Source organism: Myotis myotis, unplaced genomic scaffold (assembly GCF_014108235.1).
Source record: "Myotis myotis isolate mMyoMyo1 unplaced genomic scaffold, mMyoMyo1.p scaffold_m19_p_4, whole genome shotgun sequence".
NCBI lineage: Eukaryota > Metazoa > Chordata > Mammalia > Chiroptera > Vespertilionidae > Myotis > Myotis myotis.
The window spans coordinates 122,369,369-122,382,635 of record NW_023416346.1 but is presented as its reverse complement, the minus strand read 5'-3'; the positions used below and the strand labels follow the sequence as shown (position 1 = coordinate 122,382,635).

The 13,267-nt window shown below is 43.5% G+C and overlaps 1 protein-coding gene across 10 annotated transcripts in view; it reads right to left on the bottom strand.

Annotated features, from left to right (window-relative positions):
• The window catches only part of PHKA2 (phosphorylase kinase regulatory subunit alpha 2), a 62,983-nt gene that overhangs the window by 35,102 nt on the left and 14,614 nt on the right, over nt 1–13,267 (bottom strand). For 6 of the 10 annotated variants that reach the window (XM_036305354.1, XM_036305356.1, XM_036305359.1 and 3 more), the window contains exons 3-9: nt 12,797–12,955; nt 10,366–10,413; nt 9,280–9,448; nt 6,328–6,410; nt 4,061–4,141; nt 2,527–2,625; nt 396–542 (exon numbers count right to left, since the gene is read on the bottom strand). In XM_036305354.1, coding sequence (XP_036161247.1) covers nt 396–542; nt 2,527–2,625; nt 4,061–4,141; nt 6,328–6,410; nt 9,280–9,448; nt 10,366–10,413; nt 12,797–12,955 — 786 coding nt within the window. Of the gene's footprint in view, nt 1–395; nt 543–2,526; nt 2,626–3,900; nt 3,921–4,060; nt 4,142–6,327; nt 6,411–9,279; nt 9,449–10,365; nt 10,414–12,796; nt 12,956–13,267 lie in introns of those variants that run through there. The other 4 variants (XM_036305358.1, XM_036305361.1, XM_036305362.1 and 1 more) reach the window with 4 other exon arrangements.

Sequence of the window (13,267 nt, the reverse complement as noted above, 5' to 3'; positions counted from 1 at the left end):
GATATTGTGTGTAAAGTTTGAGGATATTGAGACATGTATTTTTTTTCTGGCAGGGACTCTATAGCTTTTAAGACATTTTCAAAGGAGTCTGTGATTTCTAAAGGGGTAAGAAGTTCTGCCTTAGAAGTACAGGAGTGGTATGAATTGGGGTTCAAAGATGATGGCTCGAGTCAACCTCTGCAACTTAGGAAGAGAACCAAGTCACTTGATCACTAAGAGACTTAGTTTTGTCACCTGTAGACTCAGCTTTGTATATCTCACTCTATGAACCCACTTAGATAAACCAAGCTATTGGCCTCATGGAGAACCAAGGCTTGGGTGAGGCAGCTCCAAGTCATAGTGTGAAAGTGGCACTTAACACAGGGAAGATAGGCACTAGTGTGACCAACGCTTACCTGGAGCTTAGAAATAATTTCATTTTTGGTCACATTCACAAGGTTCATATCTTCCACTGCAAAGGCCGGGAAAGAAATAATAGAAAGAAGTCCAGCATCAATCTCTTTAGACGTCGATGCTCTTGGCAGCATGGAGAACAGAATAGACTGAATGAAAAACAAAAGTGAATTTAACCTGTGATGTACTAATAGTTATGTATAGTATCTAGAGATCATGACCTTTGCCCCAAAGGAACATTCAAATAATTAGAGCTTTGTCCTACCAATATGACCCTGATGGGCGACCTTGCCTACCCAACCAATGATTCCTGTTCCTTTGGGGAGAATAAGCAGTCGGGGGAGTGCGGTACTGCCTGGAAACTATGCTGAGAACTCCTTGTCTCCCTTCCTTTGTGACTTCTGTAGACTTTGCTGGGCCTTCAGGACACGCAGGGGAGGAACTAGGGGCTACCTGTATCAGCAGGTTAGGATGTCCTGATGGTGAAGAAAAAGACAGAGAAGAACACACATACAGGGCCACTATAGAGAAATGTCTGGCTTCTATGGAATGTGGCCAGTTGGACTGGGTGACTGAGAAACCACTTAAAGAAAAAGTCAAATCCAGAAGACCACAAGAACACTCAGGCAAAATGGTAACAACAGAATTTAGTTTAGTCCTAGAGAGAATGGGTTACTTAGCGGCACTATAATATGACCTCAAGTATAAGGTGGTTGGATTAAGTATTGTAAAATAAAGGAAGTTGAGACTATAAGGAACAGTTTGGGAAGGGAAAAATCTAATCCTGAGATTTAACATGTACAGACATGGGGCTAGACCAGGGGTGGGCAAACTTTTTGACTCTAGGGCCACAATGGGTTCTTAAACTGGACCGGAGGGCCGGAACAAAAGCATGGATGGAGTGTTTGTGTGAACTAATATAAAGTCAAAGTAAACATCATTACATAAAAGGGTAAAATCTTTTTTTTTTTTTAGTTTTATTCATTTCAAACGGGCCAGATCCGGCCCGCGGGCCATAGTTTGCCCACGGCTGGGCTAGACCCTTGAAAACATAAGCTTATTAAATCTTCCATATGAAGAAGGAATTCAGGTACTACATCCAATTCACACATGAGGCCTCTTAAGACTCTAAGTACAAAGACTCAGTCTAAAGGAATGCAGCTAGTATGCGACAGATCTAGGATTCCCACCCAGGACCAGCTGGCTACAAAGCTCACACAATTTCCACTAGACTACACATTTATTAAGATGCACACCAGCTTGACTCTATTAAATTATACTTCAAGAAATCACAGATTTCCCACTAACAAATATTTAATGGGGGGAAATGGAGTGAGCTGGACAGTAGGATAAAAATGGGGGTGAACCTTCAGCTTCAGAGTAAAACTTCATTTTTATAACCAATTGAACCCCCACCTCTACCCCCCACCCCAGGCTTAGTTCTTTAACTAGTTATTCTTCCCTAGGCTCTCTCTGCCTGGAAACATACACTCCAAGTTTTATGTATCTGACTCCCATAGCCCTAGCACACAGTGGGCCCTCATTAAATAAGAGTTCGGTGATTGACCAGTAGTTGGTGACCTACTAACTGCTTAATGGAGTTCCCTAATCTTCACAAAATCACTCCTTTCTCTAATTTTTATTTCATGAAGGTTCTACTACTTTGCCATTTCTCCCATCTCATCTCTCCACTATTACCCATTCTGCCCATCTCCTCTTCCGTCCCCAAGTGAACTAGTGCTTGCTAGTCATTCAATTTGAGGGCATCATGCAATAAACCTGAGAGAAAACCACCTATGTTCTCAAAACAAATAAAACAGATTTTGCCTTCTGAAAAACAAGGTGTCATGATTGCTGACTCCATATATATAATATTGTTGTGTCTTATGTTTGCATGGTACTTTCTGGCTTACAAAGTACTCTGACAAATTAAGTTGATTTACTCTTATCCTTAAGACCACCTTGTGCAGCAGGAGGGAAATGGCCCAATATGCCCACTGTATGAATGAGGGAACTAAAGCTTGAAGAAGCCAAGTACCACCAAGCTAGAAAGGTAAGGAAAACTGGAGCCTATGTCTTCCCTTCATGAGTCTCCTATCCAGCTCTCTGGAATGCGAGAGGTTGAGCTGTTACCTGGCAGTGTTCAACCTCATCAGGCAGGACATGGATCACTGACTTGCGTCCTCCATGGGCTCCAAAAAGATCCAGTTCATCAATTGCTTCAAGTGCTGCCTACAAACACAGGTCTGAATTACTTTTCCTTTCTAGTGAACATGCACTCCCATATCTGATACTCCTTTTTCATTAAGCAATCTAGTATACATGTTTTCCCAAAGGTGATGAAACATTATCTTTAAAATCCAGCTAAAGAGTCCTATGGTCATGTTCTATCCTTATTTTCAGTAGATCAGAGCAGGAGAAAATAAAAATATTTCCCCAAATGAAATTATTATACAAAAATTAAATATTAACAAATTAATAACCGTGTGTGTGTGTGTGTGTGTGTGTGTGTGTGTGTGTGTGTGTATGCACACACACACAGGGGGCACTAAATTCATGGTTGGCTTTTCTTTCTCCTATTTTAGTGATTAACGCCTAACATTAGCATATCTGGCACTTAAGAAAGTTAATTCTTTTAGTACTAAGTATGTTGTCTGTCAGTTGACCTTAACAGAAAATATTTTTTACTTTTAGTATTTTTTTTCTTTATTATGAAATTTTTTTTCACTTGCAGTTTGCATTCAATATTATTCTTTATTAGTTTCAGGTATACAGCATAGTGGTTAGATAATCATATACTTTACAAGTGTCCCCCCCCCCCCGATATTTCCAGTACTCACTGGCACCATACATAGTTATTACAATATTATTGACTATATTCTCTATGCTGTACTTTACATCCCCATGACTATTTTGTAACTACTAATCTACTTCTCAATTCCTTCACCTTTTTAACTTACCCCCCTAACCCCCCTCCAATCTGGCAATCATCAGTCTATTCTCTTAACAGAGCATATTTATTGTTGCTTTCACAATTCTAGCTCTGGAATCTTTCCAAAAGTACACTTTGGTATTGAGGAGGAAGAGAGGAAAGCATGCTAAATGTCTAGGACAAGAGATGAAAACTGGTAGCCTGAATCTGCCCCACAGGTGTATTCTCTTTTGACCTAAGTAAGTTTTTAAAATGATTTTGAACTGGAATACTTTTAGAGAATATTCTCAGTATCCCCAGTACCCCCAAATATTTTTCTATCTGGCCAACTTCACATGTTTTTATATTACTTGCCTGACGCTATAGACTTTTGAACTTGTAAGCCCTGCCCTACAAAGTGGTCATGTTCTTCAGCCCTCTTTATGACCCAGAAAAGAAGACTGAAGGTCTACATCCAGCTTCCTAGACAACAGTAAGAGCTTAGACCCGTGGTTGATAACAATGGACAATGAGGAGGGAGTGCCCTTATTTTCAAGCACATGCAGATTTTAGTGCAGGAAACCTACATTCTTTACCTATAATTTCAGTTGGCTGGGTACACGTGCCACTTGGATTTCATACTTGCTGTTGACTTTTGAAAAATATACTAATCAGATTAAGTTCATACTTCTAATGAGAACCAAGTCAAAGCAGTAAAAACGCACAGAAGGAAGAACAAGGAGGATGAGCCATCACCTTGGCCATTCCTACAGAGCTTGCATTCAATTCCGGAATGCCCTGATTAGTCTTATCGCCACGTTCCCACATTCCATAATCCTGCAGGAGAAAAAGGCAGTAATCAGAGCAGGAAAAAGAGGAACATGAGAAGTGCTATGGAAAAATGATTCCTTTATGTCACTGCAGGCATAATGGAACATGAATATCTCTTCTCCAAGACCACCAAATTCGTGGTTTTACACACTCAGGCTGTGTTTTTCCTCGATTTCAGTTTATTTGACCTTTGTGCAGAGTTTTAGAAGTAAATACTCAGGTGGAACCAAAAATGCATGCAAAAGTGCTCTCAATTTTCTTATTCCTAAAAATTATTAATTTGTGAGAAACTCTTGATTTGTAGAAAACAGAATATTTTATTTATCTTAAAATCAAATAAAATGCTGCCCCTCAATTTAGCTAATTCCTTTGAACTTATATTAAATTATAAGATGGAATAAAGAAACTTCAACAAATGGGTTAGAAATAGTTGAAGCCAACCAAACCATTTAAAATAATTTAATATCTTTTTCTAGCATTACCTCTTGGGGGAAGAAATGCTCAGCAAGTAACAGGAGCCCAAGTCAACACTAAGGCACAGAATACTGAACTTTCCTGGTATTTTAAACTGGTTAATATGAATTGGCTCAGAACACTCCGTCCACATAGAGGACTTGATACATGCATATCTACAATAATTCATACTTTCTCTTAAGAAACCTAAGTACGGGATACTGTTTTGAAATAATGCTATGTGCACTATTGAAAGATTACAACCCAACAAGAACAGGACCAATGCCAACATTTTAGTATTTATTATTTGGTCTCTAAAGATGAACATTTTCAAAATGTGAAAATTTCAACTTAGACACACCAGAGTTGACTTTAGACTCTTTGCCTTGTAGCTAGGACCTAGGACTCCTTCTTTCAGTATTCCTCACATCTGGGCCTTTCCATGTTCCAACCCATCTTCACTGCAACTCAAAAATTGCTTTGATCAGCTCACTCCCTGCTTAAGCGTCTAAAGTGACAAACTGTTTATATGACCCTAATGGATCCCCTTCAAATCTCTCTCTCTGGATGGCCACACCTCCATTATTTGGCCTCTATACCTCACACACCCCACACACACCGCACACCCACAAACTGACTATTTTCTATCACTGTCTAACACTCAACTTTCACCCTAAGTCTACTCCTTTACTCTGCACCCCTTTTTCCCAAGCATCCTCCCAAATACACACACTCAGAGCCCGTCATTGCCTCTATGATTGCTCATGCTATTCCCTCACCGCAAACACCCCTTTTCCTCCTTCTGCTTATCTAACTCTACTCTTCCTCTAAGGTCCAACTAAAGTCCCACCTTTAACATGAAGATTTCTCGAGTTTCTTTAGACCAGGATTTGTCAACCTCGGCACTATTGATATTTGGGGCCAGATCATTCTTTGTTGTGGGGCTGTCCTGTGCACTGTAGGATGCTCAGCATAGTCCCTGGACACCACCCTCTAGATGTAAGTAGCACCCTCTCCAGTTTCAAGACATTGCCCAATGTCCTCTGGGAGGGGTAGATTGCCCCTGATTGAAAGTTACTGCTTTAGACCTGGGGGTAGTAAATTATAGCCCTTAGACCAAATCTAGTTTGCCACCTGATTTTGTAAATAAAGTATATTTGAGACACAGCCATGCTCATGTGTTTATGTGTTGTCTATGGCTACTTTGGTGCTACCATGGCAAAGTTGAGTTGCAGCAAAAGAGACCATAGGGACCACCAAGCTGAAAATATTTACTTTTTGGCCCTTTGCATATAATGTTTGCTGACCCTTGCTTTAAACCATAGTGGCTTTCTTTTCCAAACCAAACTACACTTTCCTTATCACCCTTATAGTCAACCCTGGAGGAGCTGGGGTTCATGCACATTTGTATCTGCAAACACCTGGTCTGGGGCACACATCTGGCTCTGGCCCCTCTACCTGTGGGATATTTGGGGTGATCACCTTGGCATAGCAGCTCCCACTGAGGTGCTGCTGCTGCTGCCCTTAATCCCGAGTCAGACCAGCCTATGTACATGCCACATGAACTCTGCAATTGTGTCCCAGGACAAAAATGTGCACTTTGTGTGTGGAGGTGACATAATCTTACACCTCTAATCATGCTAAATTTCTGGTCAGCCCCAAATAGCCTGGCTCTCAGAGAACCATATGATTTCTTATTCTTTTTGACAACTGAAAACACTACCAGGGTTTATACTTACAGCAACTTTATATGCGGCTTCTATATAAAAAACAAGATTCTGTATGAAGGCAACCTCATCGAGGGTGAAAATAATACGTAAACCTAGTAAAGAAGAGCAAACAATGAAATTATGAAGTTATGTTGTAAAGGGAGCTGCCAATTACAAAGATCACACTAGGAAATGAATCCTTTTGCCCCATTTTCATTTTTTTTTTAACTTTTATTGATTGTTCAGAGAGAAAGGAAAAGGGAGAGAGAGATAGAAACATCAATGATGAGAGAGGATCATTGATTGGCTGCCTCCTGCACGACCCCTACTGGGGATCGAACCTGCAACCCAGGCATGTGTCCTTGACCGGAATCGAACCCAGGACCCTTCAGTCTGCAGGCGACACTCTATCCACTGAGCCAAACTGACTAGGGCCCCATTTTTATTTTTCTTACTAGAGCATCAAAAATTAAGTCTAAAGTAAATTTTAACACGATGTCTAATAGCAGAAAGAGGAAGGAAGGAAGGAAGGAAGGAAGGAAGGAAGGAAGGAAGGAAGGAAGGAAGGAAGGAAGGAAGGAAGGAAGGAAGGGAGGGAGGAAGGAAAGAATGTATCTACCTTTGTGTGTGTGTCTACAAACAGAAAGGATTAAAAGGGACGGTGTGAGGCCTTCTGCACTCTTTGAATGAAATCTAACTAATGAAAGGAAACAAATAGATATGGGTCAAAGTTGGTATTGCAATATTAGTTATCACAGCAAAAAGGAAAAGAATTAAGTAATAGTTAAATTAATTGTAGCATATTCACTGGTAAAGTCTGGGAGAAGAAAACTTTAGTAGTAAGAGGGGGCATGACACTCTGCAGAGAGTGGAACTGTTCAAGGTAGATCTCATCTAGGTTGTCACCCAGTAACTAGGTGACAGTGACAGAAAGGCAGCTTTGGAATTAACTACAGAGATACTAACAGAGCTGGCTCAACAGCCCTCATCCTGTGAGTGCTCAGGGGGCTGACTATTAGCATGTCACAGAGTCAGTGCTCATCCTATCTAATAAAAGAGAAACATGGTAATTAGCATACAACTGCTACCCTTCCCATTGGCTAATCAGGGCGATATGCAAATTAACTGCCAGCCAAGATGGCGGCCGGCAGCCAGGCAGCTTGAAGCGAACATGAGGCTTGCTTGCTTCAGTGACGGAGGACTCCAACGTTCCCTGCCTGCCTTGCCGGCCTCTGAACTTGCAGTTTGAAACATTGTTACAAATATAGAAGCTAAACAAAACCCCAGAAACCTGCTTTCAGCCCACCGGGATCTCAGAGCTGGAGTTGATACAGTGTTTTGATAATAGAACCCAAACAAACCAGATACCTGCTTTCAGCAGCAGAGGCCTCAGAGCTGGAGCCAGAGCTAAAGCTGGCCCAGAATTAAAAAAAAAAAGAAAAAAAGGAGCAGTTGGGAGCTTCAGTCACCCACCAGCCTGAAAACAGCCCTCAGCCCCTCACCCAGACTGGCCAGGCACCCCAGTGGGGACCCCCACCCTGAAGGGTGTGTGACCAGCTGCAAACAGCTATCATCCCCTCACCCAGGCTGGCAAGGCACCCCAGTGGGGACCCCCACCCTGAAGAGTGTGTGACCAGCTGCAAACAGCCATCATCCCCTCATCCAGGCTGGCCAGGCACCCCAGTGGGGACCCCCACCCTGATCCAGGACACTCTTCAGGGCAAACCAGCCGGCACCCACCCGTGCACCAGGCCTCTATCCTATATAGTAAAAGGGTAATATGCCTCCAGCACCGGGATCAGCGGAGCCGAGAGGCCTCCCAGCACTGGGATCAGTGGAGCTGAGAGGCCTCCCAGCACTGGATCAGTGTGACAGGGGGCAGCGCCCAAACCCCCTAATCGCCCTGCGGCTCTGTGTGTGACAGGGGGCGGGGCCACAACCTCCCTATCCGCCCTGCTCTGTTCATGACAGGGGAAGGCGCCCAACCCCCTGATCAGCCCTGCTCTGTGCCTGATAGGGGGGACCTCCCCAACCCCCTGATCGCCCTGCGGCTCTGTGTGTGACAGGGTGTGGCACGCCAACCCCCCTCCACGGGCCCTGCTCTGTGTGTGACGGGGTAGAGCCATAAGCTCCCCATCGGCCCTGCCCTGAGTGTTAGAGTGGTGGCGCCCCAACCCCTGATCGGCCCTGCTCTGTGGGTGATAGAAGGCGGCGCCCCAAACCCCCTCCACGGGCCCTGCTCTGTGTGTGATGGGGTAGAGCCATAACCTCCCCATCGACCCTGCCTTGAGTGTGACAGGGGGCGGTGCCCCAACCCACCAATCGGCCCTATCCTGAGTGTGACTGAGGGTGGCATCGCAACCTCCCAATCTGCCCTGCTCTGTGCATGACAGGGGGTGGCGCCGCAACTCCCCAATCAACCCTGCTCTGAGCCCGACCAGGGGCTGCACCTAGGGATTGGGCCTGCCCTCTGCCACCTGGGAGCAGGCCTAAGCCAGCAGGTCGTTATCTCCCGAGGGGTCCCAGACTGCGAGAGGGCACAGGCTGGGCTGAGGGACCCCTCTCCCCCCCGAGTGCACAAATTTTTGTGCACCGGGCCTCTAGTCTATATATATAAAAGCCTAAGCACCCGAATGAGCCTCTCCTGCCTCTGCGGCAGCGCTACTGAGTGCTGGCAGGCACAGTGGGTGCTGGGATGAGTGGGAGCAGTGCAGCACCCGGCCTGGGCTCCTCCTCAGCCGCCTGCCGCTTCACGCACTACTACATTCCTTGGGGGATGTCGGATTGCAAGAGGGCGCAGGCCAGGCTGAGGGACCCCACTGGTGCATGAATCTGTGAACTGGGCCTCTAGTAATATTATAATGAAGCATGCTTTTTCTTTACAGAAATAGCTTATTTTGAATACTGATCAATATCTGCCCCTCCCTGAACCCTCCTGGATTGTTACTCCCTGTATAATGGGCTCAAATGGCCTATGCTCACCTGAAGCAGTCATCTGGGCCAGGAACAGGAGGAAGAGGGAGGTGGCATCCACCTGAAGGTGGCCCCACTGGTCATCACCCACCACGGTGCTGCAGGTGGCAGTGTTGTACTTGGCGTGCAGGCTGTCCTTGGTACTCTGAGTGTGCTTGAACTTTTCCACTTTATCCACCTGAAGGAGAAGGCAAGCCAGCTCTGCATAGCTAAGAGGTTCATGGCTGGCAGAGGCCACACCTAGGTTCAATCTCTTGGATGCAGACCTCTAATCTGCTACCTCTGGGAGCCAAAGGGATGGAAACTGGGATTTTCACTAGTGAGCACCACACAGAGGGACTGTGTGGGGGATTCTTCCTGCCCATCTTTAGGAATGTCCCAGCCCAGTGGGATTTTAACTAGTTCTGCAGGGGCAAGGGGTCAAGACAAGGGGTTTCCATGCCTGTGTATCCCCAGCATGAGCCTTAACACATGGTAGGCACTCAATGAGAAAAGGAGGAAAAGAGGGTGAGAAGGATAATTGGAAGAGGGCCTGTTATGCTGAAAGAAAAAGAATAACTGTCTTTGAAGACTAGCTGGCACATGCTGATTAAGGGTGGGGACAGTATCGTAGTCATCTTTTTATCTGTTGCAGATCCTAGTATGATGCTCTATATACAGTATGTGCTCAATGAGTTGTTTTATTTAACCCTCACAGAAAATACCAGTAAATAGTAATGTCAAGTTTCAGAAACTCAAGCATTTCAACTCAAAAGAAACCCTTTTATAAACTCAACAGAATAAACAACAGTACATGGCTTTCTAGGAGTGCTTTTAAAAACATGTTTTCTTCCCCATTTATTAAAAAAAGGTATGTTCTCCTTTTACACAAGCAACTCTTCAAAAGAGATTCTGAAACACAGCGTCCTTTGAGTCTGTGAGTCATATAATGTAATACAAGTATTGAAGATAACTTTAAAGAAGAAAGTAAGCAACATATTTTCAATTTCTCATCTTGAAAAGTTCAAAACGCTTTAAGAATGTTAGTTGTCATCATGAAAATGACGAAATGCCCACTCAGATGACCCACAAACACATTTGTTGTTTTCCACCTACCTGTCTCATCATGCACTGGAGAAGACCCCGCATGAGTTTCACCACGTTCTGTAGAAATAAAGAGGGATTAGTAATAAGACCAGCTTCCCTGCTCCATGAAAACCTCACCACATGGCCAGTAAGCCAACACTGCCTGGACACTTCCCTGAGAAGGCAGATCCTGAGTGTATACAAGTATTCTGATTGTTTAGTTATTTCCACCTCTCCACTCCATCACAAAGGAAGAAAATCCTGACAAAGTGATTTATCGCAAATGAAGGAGTTGGACCAGGTGGCATCTCCCGGCTCTGAAATCCAGTGACACCTCACTGAAATTTTAGCAAGCAATTGTATAAGCCTAGTACCCTGGAGCTTTATGGCACAGTTCTTTTTTAAAAAATAAAGTTTGGAGTTTTATTTTTTTATTTTAATTTTTTAAATATATTTTATTGAGTTTTTACAGAGAGGAAGGGAGAGGGAGAGAGATAGAGAGTTAGAAACATCGATGAGAGAGAAATGTCTATTAGCTGCCTCCCGCACACCGCCTATGCCTGCAACCGAGGTACATGCCCTTGACCGGAATCAAACCTGGGACCTTTCAGTCCACAGGCCTACGCTCTATCCACTGAGCAAAATCAGCTAGGGCATGACACAATTCTTAGTAATTTATTTTTGTTATGCAAGGATGAATTAAGTCCACCATGCCTATCCCAAGTAATACTGCTCTGTGCCAAAATAGCCATTTGTGACACCATTACTGAACTGTTGAGTAAAGTTCTTACAAAATGCAAGTAGCTGCCAAGGTTTCTTAACAATATGTATTGTAACCATTTATTATAATTCTAATTATCTTTATAAATAGCAATAGTACTTTGATAATCAGACACTATATCCAGGCATTGTACAAAACACTTTACCTTATTCTCTCTAATTCTTCCAACAGTCTTTTGAGGTAGGTATTATTATTACCTCACTTTATAGATGAGGAACCAGAGGTTGAGAGAGATGAAGTAACATTGCTAAAGTTTCCCAGTGGATAGAGCAAGGACATAGTCCAGGCCATTTGACTCCAGAGTTTGAGTTCTTAGTCAATACATTATGTGACCTCTCATTTCCTTCACAATTCAGGTCTTAATTGTGAATATTAAAAGACTGATCTTAATATGTCCTATGTTTTGTTAATCCTCACCTGAGGATATTTTTTCCATTGATTTCTTTAAAGAGAGTGGAAGAGAAGGGGAGAGAGAGAGAGAGAGAAACATTGATGTGAGACACATTGACTGGTTGCCTCCAGCACGTGCCCCAACTGTGCTGGGGATGGAGCATGAAACTGAGGTTCATGCCCTTGACTGGAATTGAACCTAGGACCCTTCGGTCCACACGCCAATGCTCTATCCACTGAGCCAAACAGTCTAAGGCTTAATATGGCCTATTAACAACACTATCAAACTGCTTCACAAGTGGCTGGAGAATAGGATAGCTCAAAGTTGCCTGGATGAAAGAAGCTCACCCAGGGCCATGAGCATCTCTTCTTACAGAATGTACATGGTTTGCAGTGGAGGATGTAGTGAAGGGTCATGGAAACTGAAAACACCTCCTGATTATTTTCTTACATACTCAATGATGGTAAATCTTTTCTTTGGTGGGTATCTTGGATTCTGATTTTGAAAAAACAATAAAAGGACTTCATTGAGCTGTATGGCAAAATAAGCACAAAAATTGGATAATACCAACATGGTTCAAAATTAGAGGGTGACTATAAATTAATAAGACTGCTTCAAAATGGCTCAAACTAGAAAGGCATTTAAGGGAAATTCCAAACATGTTTTAAATGGTGGCAATACTGTTTGGATAAGCATCCTTTCAACATAACTACTTGAAAGGTGTATACTCTTTGGAATGTGCAGTTCTGGTGTACTGGTGACTTTAAAAAAACAATCATATTAGTTTATATAACCTCATATATAACTATTAGAGGCCCGGTGCATGAAATTCGTGCATGGGTAAGGTTCTCTAGGCCTGGCCAATGATCAGGGATGATCGGGGCCTTCCGGCTGCTGGCCGGGCCTTCCTTCCATGCCACCCCCTGGTAGTCAGCACACATCATAGCTCCTGGTCTCCCAGTCGAACTCCCGAGGGGACACTTTGCATATTAGCCTTTGATATATATATATATAAAATCGACAGAACATGTGTGTGAGAAATAGCTAGTTAGAAATTTGAATGCTTTATTTTCCAATTCATTGTGATTATTTTTTGGAAGGAAAAATCTCAAAAGAAAAAACAAATGAGAGGTTGAGGCCACTTAAGTGCTTCCCCAAAACATTCTATAGCAGAAATGGAGCCAACATCTGCACCAAACTGTTCTGTACACACAGCTACTTCCTTGTAGACTTTTCAGTTTAAGGAAGAGGTGCTGAGCAGCCAAGACATGGCTGCCAATCAGCATTACCTGCTCCAACTCATAGGCCTTGGCCTTGTCCTCATCACGGTCGGCATTCTTGCGGTAGGCCATGCCCAGGCCCCACACGGCCAGGATGCTGTAGATATTATCCCGCACCCAGGCATCCTTCTGTTCATGACTGGCAGACAGCAGCCCCGTGATGGGATTCTATTAAAGAAGAGACACAAAATGACTCAACAACACCCTTTACCAAGCTCCTGGACAAGGAATACTTGTCTTCAGAGGCCACAACAAGGGTCAGAATGACAAGTGAAGAGACAGGAGTTTCAGTCCTTGCTCTGCCACCAACAGTGTGATCATGAGTGAGAAGTGACATCACTAAGAAGATCCTAAGGAATATTGTCACTTTGAAGTTCTTTTTATTTTGCTTTCAGACCAGATCACACTATTGGAAATGACAAACAGAAAAAAAAGCAAACAGAAAAAGCCTGCAAGACTTTTATAAATATTTGCACTTCG